Source organism: Neopelma chrysocephalum, unplaced genomic scaffold (genome assembly GCF_003984885.1).
Source record: "Neopelma chrysocephalum unplaced genomic scaffold, ASM398488v2 Primary Assembly neopelma1_71, whole genome shotgun sequence".
Lineage (NCBI taxonomy): Eukaryota > Metazoa > Chordata > Aves > Passeriformes > Pipridae > Neopelma > Neopelma chrysocephalum.
Genome location: NW_020897731.1, coordinates 3,033,974 through 3,050,480, shown reverse-complemented (window position 1 = coordinate 3,050,480; position 16,507 = coordinate 3,033,974). Strand labels below are relative to the sequence as shown.

General features: G+C 38.9%; 1 protein-coding gene across 2 annotated transcripts in view; it reads left to right on the top strand.

Annotated features, from left to right (window-relative positions):
- MAN2B2 (mannosidase alpha class 2B member 2) overlaps positions 1-15,130 on the top strand; it is a 31,596-nt gene extending 16,466 nt beyond the window's left edge. The window contains exons 8-19 of one of the 2 annotated variants that reach the window (XM_027686518.1): positions 2,472-2,662; positions 3,507-3,693; positions 4,593-4,726; positions 6,842-7,098; positions 9,014-9,205; positions 10,920-11,172; positions 11,278-11,388; positions 11,498-11,690; positions 12,353-12,502; positions 12,865-12,977; positions 13,866-13,983; positions 14,886-15,130. In XM_027686518.1, coding sequence (XP_027542319.1) covers positions 2,472-2,662; positions 3,507-3,693; positions 4,593-4,726; positions 6,842-7,098; positions 9,014-9,205; positions 10,920-11,172; positions 11,278-11,388; positions 11,498-11,690; positions 12,353-12,502; positions 12,865-12,977; positions 13,866-13,983; positions 14,886-14,980 — 1,994 coding nt within the window. In that variant the 3' untranslated portion in view covers positions 14,981-15,130. Of the gene's footprint in view, positions 1-2,471; positions 2,663-3,506; positions 3,694-4,592; positions 4,727-6,841; positions 7,099-9,013; positions 9,206-10,919; positions 11,173-11,277; positions 11,389-11,497; positions 11,691-12,349; positions 12,503-12,864; positions 12,978-13,865; positions 13,984-14,885 lie in introns of both variants that reach the window. The other variant, XM_027686517.1, reaches the window with a different exon arrangement.
- Positions 15,131-16,507: the final 1,377 nt, after the last annotated feature.

The following is a 16,507-nucleotide window of genomic DNA, read 5'->3' as shown; positions in this document are numbered from 1 at the left end:
AACCAGTAGCCTCCTAGGCATTCTGCAATATTAGATATGTATCTCTCATCCTCTTCCCCAAAATTAAGCTATAGTAAGGACACAGTGCTGTAGGATCCAGGGAACTGAAAGGAAACTGATAAATGGAAAGATGCCTAAGAACAAGTGGATGTGTGACCAAAGAGAACAATGTCCCACTGGTACTGTTTAAAAGCACTGGATTATGCATAGCTTAAAGCAAAGGTGGAAAATGTGGCGTGGACTGATCTGTGAATGTCTGAAGGAGAAGCAACAGGTAACCAAGGGACCAAGGCAGTCTGCAAGCTCTTAGGGTACTTCTGTGTTAGTACAGTGGAAGAGGAGTTGGCAAAGTGAAGCAATCACTGTTGAGGATTTGATGTCCATACTCTAAGTAATTCCAGGAAAATTGGATATAATCTGGTCATATGGACTTGAATGCCCATTAATGCTTGTTGCATCTCATCAGGAATCTGGTTTGTGAGCTCCATACCCAATCTTTTATGTAAAGCAAAGCATCCTAGGTAAGGATGGCCTGATCGAAACAAAATACTAATGTAGATGAACCCCTAAAGTTTCCTGTAGGAGAGAGTCTTGTCTTTTTCACTGAAGAAAACAGTCTTAAATTCTGAAGGGGGACGAGAAATTCTGTCATAACAGAAGTCTCAAAAAGTAAAAATACCATCAGTATTTTTGAAATTCCATAACACGATGTGGCACAAATTCATTGCAGCTGCTTGTTGCTTGCTTGCATCTTACACGCTGCATTAACACAGCTTTTCAAGCAGAGCTGAAAAGTACTAACAAGACAGGAAAGAAGTCATGCCATACCCAACATCCCTTTAATTCTTTTCCCCAATAAATTTATCCTTATAGACCTCATATCAAAGTATGCAGAGAGAAGACACAGCTAACTTCTCTGTCTCATTGATTTGTTTCATTACCTGGTTTATTATAAAATGTCATGGGTATCAAAAGAATACCTATCTGTGTAATTGTAGCTGCTTCATCACATTTTTTTGTCACTGTGGATGTATACTTCAGACTGTTCTGTAATGTGTCTGGTAACTTTTCAATGAGTAAAAATAACCATTGCTTCCTGTGAATCATTGCATGGACTGATCCCTGGCTCCCTTACCTCCCTCTAAGGATCATGTCGTATCTAACAGCTTGGTGATAAATGCATTGCCAGCTCTAACTGCTAATATCCTTTTGCGTCTGGGCTCTCACTTGTATCTTTTGGCATAATATACTGGCAGGAGTCAGTTGCTATTAACTTGCATAATAGCAGCCCCTTCAGTGTTCCAGGTGGGTGCCCACACATGGATGCAGTTTTTTCCCCAAATGACTTTCTGCGCTTTGCAATTGCAGTATAGATTTGAGTGCACTTTTCTCCCACATACTGTTTTGCTTCGTGATGATTAATCCCCTCTCATTCTTGCTACGCCGTTTTTTCTATGAGTCACTTATTGGGCTCAGTGTCACTTCTCTCACATGGAAAATCAAGTTTTAACTCCCAGGTAAGTATTTCCTTCTACTCTACGTTCATTGTACTGTGCTGCTATGTATGTGTGACTCTTCTGCTTGTAACCTTGAAAACTGAAAGGGGATTCATTCTGTTGAAACTTACAGCCTCTTTAAGGCCAAAAAGAATTTGTCCTGGAGTTTTTTGAGCGAAAGATCCTATTTTCTAATTGTTCCCTTTGATCTTAGGCTGGTAGCAGATTACGGTGGTTGCGTATGTGCACTTTAGAAGGCACTTTCGAAGGCACTTTCTGCAACTTCTTTCTGGAAAAGCTATTTATCACTGGTTTATTTAAGAAAAAAATTCCCCCAAACCAATCAAAAAACCCACAGACACTCAGTAGAGAATTGGAGGTTTTAAAAACAAGTATTTGTTTTCCTTGTTCACTCTGTGGGGTTCTGAAACATTTGCACAAATGGACTATTGAAATACTTTCCAGTGACCACTTGGGGGCATCTTTTGATGTAGTCTGAAGTGCTGGAGTAGTTTGGAGTCATCACATCACTACTTCTACTCCATTTTGAGGAAATAAAATTTAAGATAAAAAGTAAAAGATTGAAATGTAGTGAGTTTGTATCAAGCAGTAACCAAGGACTGTAATCTACTTTATTAATGACTACTAATTATACACACTTCAGGGAAACTTTGAAAGTTCTCTTGTGCAGATCCACAAGGAGGAAACTCCTGCAATCACAGGTTACCTTAGTCAATGCTGGCTTTTATCAGCTTGCACGTAACTAGGCCTGTAGGAAAGGTGATAGTTTTCCCAAGAGCATGTTTATGGCTGGGTTTCTTTGTAGGCTTTGTGACTATTCTACTTGATGGCTGATGTGCAACCCCCCAGTAGGATGCATATAAGAAGCTGTACAGTAAGAGCCTAAAAAGTAACAAGTAAGTGATAACTGAAGTGGTGTTTTGACATGTATTGGATCTGTTCAACTCTTAACAGAGCCATTTCAAGCATGGACTGGGTTTTATACTTCTCGGAGCACGTTAAAAGGAATTGCAAGGAGAGCAAGTTCACTGCTTTATGCTGGAGAATCCTTTTTCACACAGTATGTCCTGAAACACCCAGCAGGTTCTATTTGCAAATGTAAAGCCTTAAAGCAACTTCAGAGTCTTAGATGGGCAGTGTCAGAGGTAAACATTGATTTATTTTTAAATTCAAATGAAAATGTTTATTGTCCAAACATAAAGCTTTGCATAAGCATTTCAGCTGTAGTGTCTCAAAGTTGCTTTTGTGTTTTTAGAAATATCTTTTCCCTTTTGGAAGTCATAAGTAAAAATAAAGCAATTTTTCAAAAAGCTGTCTTGAAACATGACTTCAACCCTTTGACCGTGCATTCAAGACATGGTTACTGGCAAATGTTTTCATTAACCGGAGAAAGAGTATGGGTTTCAAACTTTGCATATGAAATTCCTTTTATTAATTTTAATTTTATTATTTACAAAATTGTTCTTAAAAATAAAAAAAAAAAACCTGGACTAACTGAAAACTACTGATAATCTCTACTTCTGAAAGTTAGAAGAGGAAGGACAGATTTCTTTCTTCAAAGTTCAGCAGCTAGGTGATCAGCCTCATACTGCTAACCATTTACAGTCATCAGAGCTTTTGCTGGTAATAATTGTTTTGTCAGCTAAGTTAATGACCAGATCTTAATAGGAAATTAAAAACCTGTCTTGTTATGATATTTTTGCTGCATTCTTGGTTTTAGTAACTTGTATTTTTTCCCTCTAAGTGTGTAACTTCAGTCATTTCTAAATATTAAAAGAGGAATATGTATGGAGGGAAATCTGCATGCATCTTGTCTTTGACCATTTCATGCAATATATAGAAATTTGGAGTAGGCAAAATGTGAATCTGTGAATACAGCTGCAATAGCTTATTAAGTTATGTGTCTGAAGTTCAGTGGACCATGTTAGTACAAATACAAACCTGAAGTTGTCTTCCTGTTGCCCCTTTCAAACTATTCTTAAATGTCAGGTCCAGCACCATGATGGCATAACAGGCACAGAATCTCCCAAGGTGAGGGACATGTACATGACTAATTTGATGTATGGAGTGTTCAACGTAAAGAAGCTGATGGCTTCCATAATCTTTGACATGAACAATGCGAAGAAGAACGGAGAGGTCTATTCTTCTGTTTACCCTAAAGACTCAGGAATATCAGGTACTTTTTATGCAGCTTTTCCAATTTTCAAGCTACCTTATGAAAGCTATGATGTTTTCCCCCAAAGCAATCAACATGCTATGTACACCTAAGTTCTGTGAACCAGGCCTAGAAAATCCTACTAGACCTGAGGCATACTCAGATAAACTCATGAGCTCTCAGATCTCAAGCATCTGAAACCAGGACCCCTAAACTGATGTTAGGCAGAATCCTACCCCAGTGCATATATTCTGTCTGGCTCCCAGATTCAGACCTCAACTCTAAAACAGAGGGGAGGATGAGGTGCTGATCGGGGTGATTACTAAACCAACCTTACCCTGCAACATAACATTACATGATAAGAAGCACAGTCAGAGTTAAGAAATGTTCTTGCTATAATGTACTGCCAGCTTGTGTAAAAAATGTAAAAGGATTTTTAAGGAGTCTATTCTAAAGACTGTACATTCTCTTTTATCTTTACTTTGGAAACTTTTTAAACTGTCAAATGTAAGCAGTGCCGTGGGCTGCGCAACAGCCCGATTTGGATTTTTATGGGGCTGTTTTTAGATTAGGCTTCTCATTTAATCTTCTGTATAACTGTGATAAAGTTAATACTGCATGACAATGAGTTGTGGTAAGCAGCTTATTTTCACTAAATGCATTTACATTCAACTCAGGTGTCATTTTCTGAATACACAGTCTCTTATGATTGGGTAAAGAATAGAAGAATAAAACAGAAGAGGTTTTCCTCAAGTTCTAGAAAATGTTTTCCTTTTTTCAATCATGAATTCTTACTGCAGGCTTTTATGTTAAAATTTTGTAAGATGGTTTTACCTAGACAGATTTCTCAAATGCTTATTAATAGCACATTTTTAAAATACATTAGTGACTGATAGTTTTGTTTGTTTGCATGCACAAAGGGGCTGCAGAGGTTGACCAGTACGTTGTTGTTTACAATCCACTGGCATGGAACATCACTACCTTTGTCACAATTTCTGTGGGCAACTTGGCAGTGAGTGTATATGATGAGCTGGGGCATCCTGTACCTGCACAGGTACTTTAACTTTGTTTCTTTACGTTACTTCTCTCTCACTTGTCAGTTGTCATTGACCTGATCCTACCTCCTGTCAAAGTGGGATTTTCCTAGTCATCCTTCAAGGGGTTTTTTGTTTGCTTGTTTGGGTTTTTTGTTTGTTTTTTACTTGCCTATTCTCTCAGCAGAGAGACTTTTTTTACTACATAAAAAGACTTGCTACTCTTGTAGTGTGTTTGGTTTGTCCTTTGCATGCCCGCTGTGTGGGACATGGCACTTCTTATCTTGTCTTTCTTTCTATAAAAAACACTGTTTCCAATAAAGCCGTTTTCATTGAAGCCCTGACTTACAATTGACAGCTCTGTTTGTGCAATTGACAGATTGCCTTGGGGAGGGAGAAGAAGAGATTTAAGAAATGTAGGTCTTAGTTACAAGCCCAAAAGACACTGGTGTCAGTCAACTGCCATTTGACAGCTCATTCTGTCATAGCCAAACTCCAAGACACATCCAGTTGTTCTCTGGGAGGGAAGAAAGTGGCCTCAAGTGAAAGCTAGCACTGGCCTTTCTCAGGAGCATCTGCTGCAGAGTGCATTGTCATCGATGGCTTGATAAACCTCTAGGAATGCTTCCTGCATATAAGGCCTGAAGAAACCTGATGCAATTCCAGATGCTCCCCTCTGTCCCTGAGATGCCAGATAGCTCAGCAAGTTGTGCCGGGGGACAGAGTTTCTATTGCCTGTGGCTTATGACTCTCACCGTGCATGAAGGCACATTGTGGTCAGGTAGCGATAACAACAGCTATCTCCTGTTCCTCTATATGTGACGATGGCGTAAGATCATGCTGCCTTTTCCTGGAAAACATCCATCTCTTGGGTTAGCACATGGTCATGCTTATCTGTCAGTCACCTCCCAGAAGTCCTTGTGTCTGAGTTACTTCAGACTTGTAAGATACAAGGAAGAGATTGACATGTATTTAAAGCATTTGTTCGGGATTTAGGATGCCCTTAAGTAAAGCTGTCATTCTTTATTTGAAAAAGATGAAGTTCTGTGTTCTAGCAAAAGACTACAGAGCAACTCCAGAAGTTACTCATATATGCATGTGGATAGTCACTTGAGGCTAAATGAAATCTCTTTAGCAGTAATGACAAGGTGGTTCGGGGTCTTTTTTTGTTTCCAATATGTGCTGTTCAAAAGTGCATTCATATCACACACTCCTTCCTTTTAAGAGAAAGAAAGCTTTAGCTCAGAACATTGATGTATGTGGCTGAGAGGAACTAAAGCTTGGCAAGTGCTCTGCTGCCTTCTGCACCAGATGCATGAGTTGTATTATGTATGGAGGGATCGGGAGCAGACCCCGTTGATGCCACTGCAGGAGGTTTTCTGTGCTGTGAGTAACTGGACATATGCCAGTTACAGTGTGAAGTACAGACAACTTGCTTTAATTTCTCATTAGTCATAACTAACCTTTTTGTCCATATAATCTGCTCAGTGTTTATCTAGTCCTGTTTTCTTGCCCCAAACCAGAAGTAGTACTAAATTATATAACTATACCAGGCAGGATATATGTCATGGAAAGATGATTAAAAACTGTTGCTTAAGGTATTTCAGTATTAAGTAACAGTGGTGTTCTGTTTACTGTTCAGAAGTCTGTTACATGCTTCTACTTCATTTCCATGTGCCTTCCTTAAAGGTGAGGAAGCATCTGGGTGCTTCCTCCTCTTTCCATGAGTTTTCTCTTTCTTGCACTAGTCACGTCCCTTATGTGTCAGTCTCTTTTTTGTCATTTGACTGATTACTTTAATTTGTGATTATTTCTGCTCATATAGACATTTTGCAATGCAATCTTAAATCAGGATCTACAATTCCATATTCACATTAAAATAAGTTCAAACCTTTTAATTTGCTTAGTGACCTTCTTTCTTTCACTAGAAAGGATCAGCTTAACCCAAGTTCAGCGTACTCCCAATTAAAAAGCAGCATGAATTTATAATTTAGAATTATAGGAATGGCAGGTTTAGAGACTTATTATTAAAGTAGTAGCTATTTTTTGTAATTTAGGGCTTATGGCACGTGAAGGTAGTTGCCTTGCTAATTAATTTTCTGTAATGAAGCATTGTTGTGTATGTTAATGTACAGGTTCAGACCTCAGTGGAGTCCCCATCTACCTATGATCTGTATATCCTAGTTGAAATAAGTGGTCTGAGCTACAGAAAATACAGTGTTAAACCCTTGGATGGTAAGCAGTCTGCATTTATTGGGAGATCAATCAAGTACAAACGAAGAGACATAGCTCGTGCAGGTCAACAAAGTCGACAGTTGTTTCCTGTGGTTAACAGCTGCTACCAAGTGCTGTTTGACCAAAGCACAAATCTAATGCACAGCATTACAGAGAGGTGAGATTGCCTGCTTGGGTGGAGTAATGTTTCAGATTCTGTAAAACACTTTGTAAAAATAAGTCCAAGTACTGTATTACGTGTCTTAATTCTGAGACTCAACTAACAGAGTGTCCTTTACAGTCTTTAAAATTCTTTTTTATCTCTAGTCCTTCTTTTTACAGGAAACTGCAACACTGGTATATATGTGATTCCATACTATTTCTGTGATGATGCCCTGTTTAACTATGTAATCGGTCTAAGATGACATACCACAGTAGTAACTAGTAGATCACAAAATCTTAGTGTACTTTAGAATGAGAGTTATGAATTTGGGTTTGTATTAAAAATTACTAAGTAAGCACATACAGTATGGCTTCACAATGAGCCATAAGTGATAAAGCAAGAGCTTGCTTACACTAATGAGTAGTGTTTTGCAATTCCCATATCACTCTTTCTATGGTAGAAAGCTACAAAACTGTTTGAAAGGAAACAATTAGCTCTGGAATTTCCATTTAATCAGGCAGATAAAGTGGCAGAATAATCAAGATTTAGGTGAGATTGGAATTTGCAGGTGGTCTTTCTCAGCTGATGCAAACTGGCCTAATTTCTTCAGCTTCAGTGGAGTGCTATTCTTTTTACCTTGTTCAGGCTTCAGATTGTCAGCTCCTATATAGCTGATGGAAGATTTGACCCCTTTGACATTGCCTGGTGACAACTAAACCTCTCTCACCTTTGTGGTTTTGTTCATAATTCTGCCTCCTAGAGCAAGAACTTGTTGTCCAGTATAGTTAAAATCAGCTTTAAAAGTATAGATGGGTCTTAACTAAGAGCCCTGGAGTAAGAATTTCCTCAAAGTGCCTCCAGATCATAACTGTCTCCAGATTCTATGAGAAATATAATGAGGAAGAACAAAGATCTAGATTCAGATTCCATTTTTCTCCATCCTGTTCTGGTAGGCAGCAAGACCTGGAATTCAGCACGTAGGAGAAATGAGATGTTCACTTTTCTTCACAAGCCATCAGGCAAGCTCGAAATGTTTGAGCTTCAGCAAGTTTGCTGTGGGGTAATTGGAAAGAGTGAGGTGTCAGGTCACAGTGGGAGGCAAGGTTAAAAAAAAATTGGGATCTTAAACTATGAAGCCTTTTAACTTCAGCTGTGACAGTTAGAACCTCTAGATCTTGCCCCTGCACTGGAAGTGCCTCATAACACGAGTAGTAGAAAACACTTGGATATGTTTTCTCCTCAGTCATTACAAATTGTGAGTAGCTGTATTAGCATGAGTTAAAATGTTTGACAGTTTATATGCCAGAGGAAGTGATTTTCCCTGTTTTCACAGCAACTTGCCAAAGGCAGAGCAGGTAGCTGAGGGCAGAATCTTAAGTTGCCTTCATGTGACTTTCCAGAAGTTGTGATAATAAGTCATGAATAGCTAAACTGTAAGCTTCAGGGGAGAGTGGAGAAGGCAAAGTAGGTACTGGATGAGCATGAATGTTATTACCAGTGTTAAACATGGGAACCTGCATCATGCTAATTTACCTAGCTGCAAAGTTAAATGAACCTGATTATTCATTAATATAGTGCAATGTACCTAATTTTTGTGAGACGGGTAGTTTTGATCCTGTAGCAACTCTCACATCAAAACAATGAGCTTATGTAGATGATGGTTGGTCTTAAGATGTTTCTTTTTCATGAAAGCATAAAAGGACATAGAAACTCCATTTATTTACACACCGACATATCTTAATGGGAAGCACTTTAATTCCCAGCTGTCCTCATTTCCTTGATACAAAATAAATTATCCACTGTGAGGAAACAGATTTATTTATTTTCCTCACATTTCCAGCCTCATTCCTGTTGCAGTTCAAGTTTGCATCTATTATGTACAAAATGTGTTTGCAAGTAATATAATTTTTCCTCTTCTGTGGATTCGAAGGGAGACTAACCAGACTGTCCAGTTGACCCAGGAGTTCCTTGAGTACCATGTGAATGGAGACACGACAAAAGGGCCAATTTCAGATAACTACTTATTTGGGCCAAATGCTTCAGCTGTTCCGGTATCCAAAGTGGTGGGGTTGGAAGTGGTTTCTGGAGCCTTGATGACAGAGATACGACAGTATTTTTACAGGTACGATACCATTACAACTTCACTTCACTGGAATGTTTAATTTTCTAGGTATGTATATGGTTATTTCTGTATAGTTACTCCTAAACAGTGAGCTGTCTGTACTATTTAGGATTTAGACAAAAGAACTAGCATGTACCTGCTAAATGTAGTGCTAAGAAAGCACCTTATTTAAATCATAGAACCATAGATTTGTTTGGGTTAGAAGGGACCATAAAGATCATCTAGTTGCAACCCCCCTGCCGTGGATAGCGTCAACTTTCCATTAGACCAGGTTGCTTAGAGCCCCATCCAGCCTGGCCTTGAACACTTTCAGGGATGGGACAGCCACAGTTTCTCTGGGCAATCTCTGCCAGTGTCTTGCCACCCTCAGAGTAAAAAATTTCTTTGTAATACCCAATCTAAACCTACTCTTTTTCAGTCTAAAGCCATTCCTCCTTGTCCTATCACTCACTACATGCCCTTGTCAAAAGTCCCTCTCCAGCTTTCTTGTAAGCATCTTTTAGGTGCTGGACGGTGCTGTAAGGTCTCCCTGGAGCCTTCTCTTCTCCAGGCGATTCTCCCAATTCTCTCCAGGCAACAATCCCAATTCTTTCCGCCTGTTTTCATAGGAGAGGTGCTCCATCCCTCTGATCATCTTCATGGCCCCTCCTCTGGACTCCCTCCAAGAGGTCCATGTGCTTCTCATGTTGGGGGCTGCCAGAGCTGGACACAGCAGTCCAGGTGGAGTCTCATGAGAGTGGAGTAGAGGGGCAGAATCACCTCCCTGGACCTGCTGGCCACACTGCTTTTGATGCAGCCCAGGACACAATTGGCTTTCTGTGAGAGCACATTGCTGGCTCATGTTGAGCTTCTCATCAGCCAACACCCCCCCAAGTCCTTCTCCTCGGGGCTACTCTCAATACTTTCTCTGCCCAGCCTGTATCTGTGCTTGGGATTGCCCCAGCCCAGGTTCAGGACCTTGCACTTGGCCTTGTTGAACTTCATGAGGTTCACATGGGCCCACTTCTGAAGCACATATTGCTGCAGGGAGGGAGGTGAAGATTGTTCAGTGATCTTCTGTGGTTTTGTAATGCAGCTTCTGTTGGGAAGCTGGTTCTGTACAACTCAATTGAAATTGCAGCTAACATCTTAACATGGGTGGAATTTGGGCATGATGATTCACTTTTAGAACTGTGAATATCTTTCTTACAAGCAAATTAGAGAAAGGAATCCTACAGAAGGTCACTAATCCCTGATGAACTAGCTCTTTTGAATCTGGTCATTTGGCCTTTTGCTTTATGTGGCATGGTACAAGCATTGTAGTTGAGAAGGACCTTTGGAAAACAGTGTGAAATTCTTGCATCAAAGTTAATGGTACCCAGATTGAAAAAATGCATGTATTCTGTACAATGTAAATATGTTACCTAGGGAGTCATAATTATTTTTAAATTTGTTGTTAATTTTGAGACAGAGCCTTTGCAATCAAGTGAAGAGTCTTCTTTACACTCGCAACACTAAGAAAAATTGTAGGATATCACTTACTCTAGTTGAATATCTGTATATTTGAAAGTTAAATTGAAATTTAAAATAATTGCACACGTACATGAAATATATAGAAAACAGGCAAGAAAATTGTCTATGTTTAGGATGACATCATGAATGCCTTGCAAGTTTTGACTTATCCAATTAACTGCTCCACTTTATGAACTCTTCATCTTTCCTCTCATTTTTATAGTAATGTTACTTCTCAGGATTACCTATATGCAGTGTACACCAGGATTTATACGGTACCAGAAGGCTACGATGGGAAGCTGCTTTGCCATAGGATAGAGCAAGAATACAGTGTTGGGCCTTTGGAATTAAATCGTGAAGCAGTTCTGAGAACAAGCACAAATTTGAACACTAAGCAGCTTCTCTGCACTGACAACAACGGATATCAGATGCAGAAAAGACCGTTCAAGGCGTACGTGAATAACACAGTGGCTCGGGTAGGCACAAAGGTGTAATCCAAAGTCAGTTGTGTCTTGTCTTTATTCTCCATCACTGATGTGTGGGTTAATTTTCTCTCTGCATGATTTGCTGTGTGTTTACAGAACTATTATCCTATGGTCCAGACCGCCTACATTGAAGACGATACCACAAGGCTGATGCTGCTTGCAGAAAGAGCTCATGGTGTATCGAGTCAAGGGAATGGACAAGTGGAGGTAACATATAAATTTTTTTTTTCTAGGAGAGCATAATTTCATGGCTGCTGATAAAATAAGTAAAGCCTGATGGCTGATTACTGTTGTGACATTTACCTTCCCAATACAGGTGATGCTACACAGAAGACTATGGAACAACCTTGAGTGGAACGTGAATAACAATCTCACTTTAAATGACTCTTCAGTGGTTCGCCCTGTAATTTGGCTTATTTTAGGAACCAAGGCTGTCACCAATACTTTGTATCAGACAAGTGGACTGGCATTAGAATATAGGCCAGTAGTAATATTTGGAGCATTATCAGGTAACTCATTCCATTTCCTGTGCTGTCTTTAGCATCTGAAAGGCTTATTTATGTTGCTTTGATTTATGCTGTCAAGTTTGTAAATGCAGACTTGAAGCCTCCTGTGTGGCAAAGTTAGTATACAGTGAGTTAGGAGGCAGATTTAGAGCCTGCTAATTACTTTGCATTAATTTCAAACTGGTTGTTGTCCAAGTGTATGAAATGTTTCTCTTGTTAGGTAATTATCTCTATTTTCAGAGGAGAATAAATTTTAAAGGATCTAATGAGAACAGAATGTTCACAAAGGGAATTGGTGGAAAGTAGCTAGTGCACCATATATCAGCTAACTGGACACTGAGTCCTTAATGACCATTTTTGAGTCATTCTTTTAAAAATATTTGTTTGGCTTATTAACTAAAACTGAAGACTGGTAGTGAAATAGCAATTTCAAACTGCATTAAATTTGTTTTATGGAAAGCTCTGATACACTTCTCCAGCAGTTAAAATCATGCTGCCCTCTGTTTTGTATCTTGGAAGGCCTTGGAGGAGAAAGCACAGCATCTGCCTTTCCTCTGCTTTGACAGAATAAGCAAAAATCCCTTGACCCTTCCACAGTACCCTAGCCAGGCTTGTGTGTGTGATGGGTGTTTAGTGTTTGCTTTGTTTCACTTTGCATGGAGGAGATAAACCAAAGCTACCTGGACAACTTCAGCAGAATTCAGTCCACGGATCACCTGTAACTGTGCCACCTAATCTTCATCTCCAGACTCTGAGCATTCCAGGGTGGAGATACAGCTCTAATCATGCAGAGCAGATCCGCAGCATCCGCATGGGTAGGTGCCTTCAAAAGGGGTTGCTGGATGTTGCACTTAAATAAGCTGGCTTTTTTCTGTCTTTTGTGGCTAGTACTTTTATTTATTGAAACTGTTAAATTCCTCAATCATGAAAGTTAATTCTGATATATGATTTCTCTACTCAAATAGTAAAATATTTCTCCTGCATGAGTTCTTCATGCCTGTTAGTGACATTCCTGTCAACAGTGGGAGCTGGGTATTTCTTGATGTTAGTCCTCTTGCTAACTTTAAAAAATGGGAATTAAGTTCAAATGATAAGAGTGTAAAGTTAAAAAAAAAAGTTTAAAAGTTGGGTTTATTTTTAAAGCAAGAAAATATTTGCATTTTGATTTCTCTTGAAGGTAAACAGAAGGAAGGTGATCCAGATTTCAGTCGTGTCCTCCTAAGACTTAGACACTTGTATGAAGTTGGAGAGGATCCTGTGCTGTCTCAACCTGTGATGGTAGATCTCAAGGTAAATCCTAACACTTCAAACAGAATACCAATTGAGGTGTTTTTATTCCAGAGAGAACTGTTTCTGGAATGACACATCCTATGTGCTAGAAACTCCACAAAAGACAGATACAAAAATATTAGTATAACTTTAACCTCAGAGGGAAGTGGGCCTTTTTTACTTTACTCGGCTTTGCAGCACTGAAGCCGTTACTTCAGATGAGGTTGCCATAGGCACAGCATGAAGATCTGCTTAAATATAGGTAGGACTGGTTCTGCTAAGCTCTTGGTTGTGGAACACTTCCTGCCATACCTTAACCAGTGTAGAGAGTAGAATTCTGTTTTGTTGTTTCTCTGGTTATTGCAAGTTGTACTTATAATTAATGAAACGTGGACAGGATTAAAGGAAACAAACATTTTTTTTCTCTATATTTTATTTCTGCAAGTTGTTGAAATTTTGGTCACTTCGATTGTGTACCTGTGTTTTCAGTTTTTTGTTTATTTGATCTTTCATATGGAATTATTTTATAATCCATGGAAGTCTGTTATTATTTTAAAATACAAAATTTTAATTGTCATGACAGAAAGAAGGGGAGCAAGGTGTAGGATTCTCTGTTTTGTTTTAAAAAGTGCAGTGTGAGTTTTAGCCCTTTAATGGAGAGATTCATAGGCTCTTTGTCACAACACAGAGGAACCCTTCAGCACCTCAGCTTCTTGGTTTGAAGCCTGGTGAATCTCTGTTTGCCCTTGTGCTGCATGACCTTGCAGATTTTTAAAGTTTTTCTGCTCTGCTTAACAGGGCAACGCTAGAGTTGAAAATTCTACTCTGGTCTAACTGTGTACTAGACTGGTGAGTGTGATACTATTCTCAATAAACTCTGGTTTGATTCCTGGTGTTTTCTTTACTCAGTCTTTGCTTAAGGGATTAGGATCAGTGACAGTAGTGGAAGAGCGATCACTCACAGGCACCTGGGATGTGAACACTTTGAAGCGGTGGAAATGGAAGACGGCACAATATCCAAGCAAAGGTAGGTGGAATAAGATGGTTGGTGTCCATATTGTTGTTGACTGTTGAAGCTTGATGAATAGTCTGATTAAAAATATCAAAAAATTTGCAAGATTAGAAATGTATTATTGTTTTGTATGACAGACCTGGTACCTGTCACAACCTGCAGGTAATAAAATTTAGCTAAGATTCCCTGCAAGTACCACACTGTTGTATTTCTCTGATGGCTTGTTTTGCTTACAAGTGTTAAAAATCATTAAACCTTCCTGGAGTTGTCTTTGTCCAGGTAGAAGTGGCTACTTCATGAATTCACACTTTTGGCACAGATTGATTTTTTTTTTTTTTTTTAGATGCTGATGAGTGTTTGTCTAAGCTTAAGCCTGTGCTGCAGAAAAACAGGCAGCTGCAGTTAAAAATCTCTGCTGTAATCAGCTTAAAGGACTCTGTGGATATAATTCAAGTTAGGGCTGACACTCAAGTCAAATGCTGTGGGTGACCTCATTTCATTTCTCATTCCAGTTAGTTACTTGGACATTGTCCTTACTGTCACTTACACCCATATATGTGCCTTGTAAAAAGCTTGCAGAGCTTTTGGGATGGTCTGGGTGAGAGTTTAGAGCTCTACCTGACTTGCAGCTAGGAACTTCCTTGCTGTTTATTCATGATGAAGAAAAGGTGCATGACTGGGGAGTCATTTCACGTTTTCTGTGTAAGTCAACATGTGAAAGGAAGATAAATTTTTATATGGTTGAATATTACAAGTGGGTGCATCTTGGGCTCCATATTGCTTGTACTTTTAAGGAGGAGAATATGCTGAAGCACTAGCTTTTAGGGAAGGGATGGATTAAAACTGTTGTGATAGAATAATGTGTCCATTTGAGTAAAGCTGCTTTAATAAATTACCACTGGTTTTGTGTTTTACAGGATTCTTCAACAGCACAAAGACCTCAGAAAACTTTACAGTAACTGTTCACCCAAAGGAAATAAGGACTTTCTTTGTATACTTTCAGAGTCAATAAAGTTTGGGAATGTATTTCAGGAATGAATATGTAATAGCTTCCAATTTTTATTTCAAGATACGAGTGATGATCTTGAAAAACATTCTACTGTTAATGAAAGAAAAAATAATTTTTGAATAAATTCTAAATTTAATTAAACTGTTGGCCTGAGTTGTGGGTATTTTTGTTGGCTAATTATTTACAACTCTTTTTTTTTTCCTGAAACTTTTTCAATGCAAAAATTACCTTGGTGTTGCAGAGTGAGCATATTGGACATTTTTGTGCTTGCTGTGAATGGTTTTAAAGTGATTGATTCTATAATGCTTCACTGTGGAGCACTAACAAAGTCATATTAGGCCTACAGTTTTAAATTGCTTTTCTGATTAGTGGTGACGTCAAGAGTCTTCTCTTAAGATTTTAATTGTTAGTGGAGATGACTTCCAAATCACAGAATACTGATTTGCCAAATGGTGTTCTGTTCCTACATGCAAGGAAATGCCTGTTGTGTTTCAGCTCCTTTGTCTTTCGGGCAACAACTGCAAAGTTTTTGCTTTGCTGTAAACTGAAATGGAATGTACTGTTTGTATTCCTTTGCCCTAAGTTCATTTAAATTGTGTCTCTTAAGCTTCAGAATTGATGGATTTTGCCTAACAGAATCCTGGTCCTGGATGTTCACTCTTGTGTTCTGGGTAAACTGAAGCTGGTTTGTCGACAGAAGGTCTCCTGCCCTATGGCCAGTAACTTACTCATCATGTAACCTGAAGGAGGAACATTATTCTTAGGATACTGTGAACTTTCTTCCTTCTCAGCTCAGAGAATGTGCACAGTGGTAGCAGGAAATGTTTCATTAACAACAAATGGAGTTTAATTATGGAGTACTGTGTGGAGAGGTTAAACTGGCAGTAAGTGCAAATTCTAAGTAGATCTGATTGAGCAGCAGCGAAAGGAAACTTGGACAGCAACTAAATTTCCTAATAGCTGGTATGCATTTATGTCCAAAATAAAAACTGCATTTCTCTGTTTTTCTTCTTAGCTCTAAACAATATGGAGCTGTAGAATCTTATTCTTTTCACATGCTATTGGGCATCTCTACTTATTTTACTTATTCACCATGAAAATGCCTACAGCTGAGATGAGAATCAAGTCAGTCACTTCACTGAAGTGATAGTGATGAATTATGCTTGGTGCAACACTGTACAAAACTGTATTTCTGATCAGTGAAACATAAAACTGAAAGAGGAAATAGAGAGGAAAATAGGCGCCTTTTCAGCCAGTTAATATTCCCCATGTAAAAATGACATTTTACTGTGGCAGTTGTTCTAATTTACTTCAGCCGTTCAGCAATAATTTCCTCCACATGGAGAGACTGTTCAAGAAAAAAGGAAAAAGAGTGAAAAGGGCTCTTCCAGAATAGCTATTGGGAAACAGTTATGCTGAAGAACTGTGCTGGTGGTCAGTTTTTCGTGAAGACTGCTTGTGTATACTCACTGGTTGCATCTCACTAAAATCACTGCAGAAACTGCCACATTCAGTTACTGGATGAAGAAA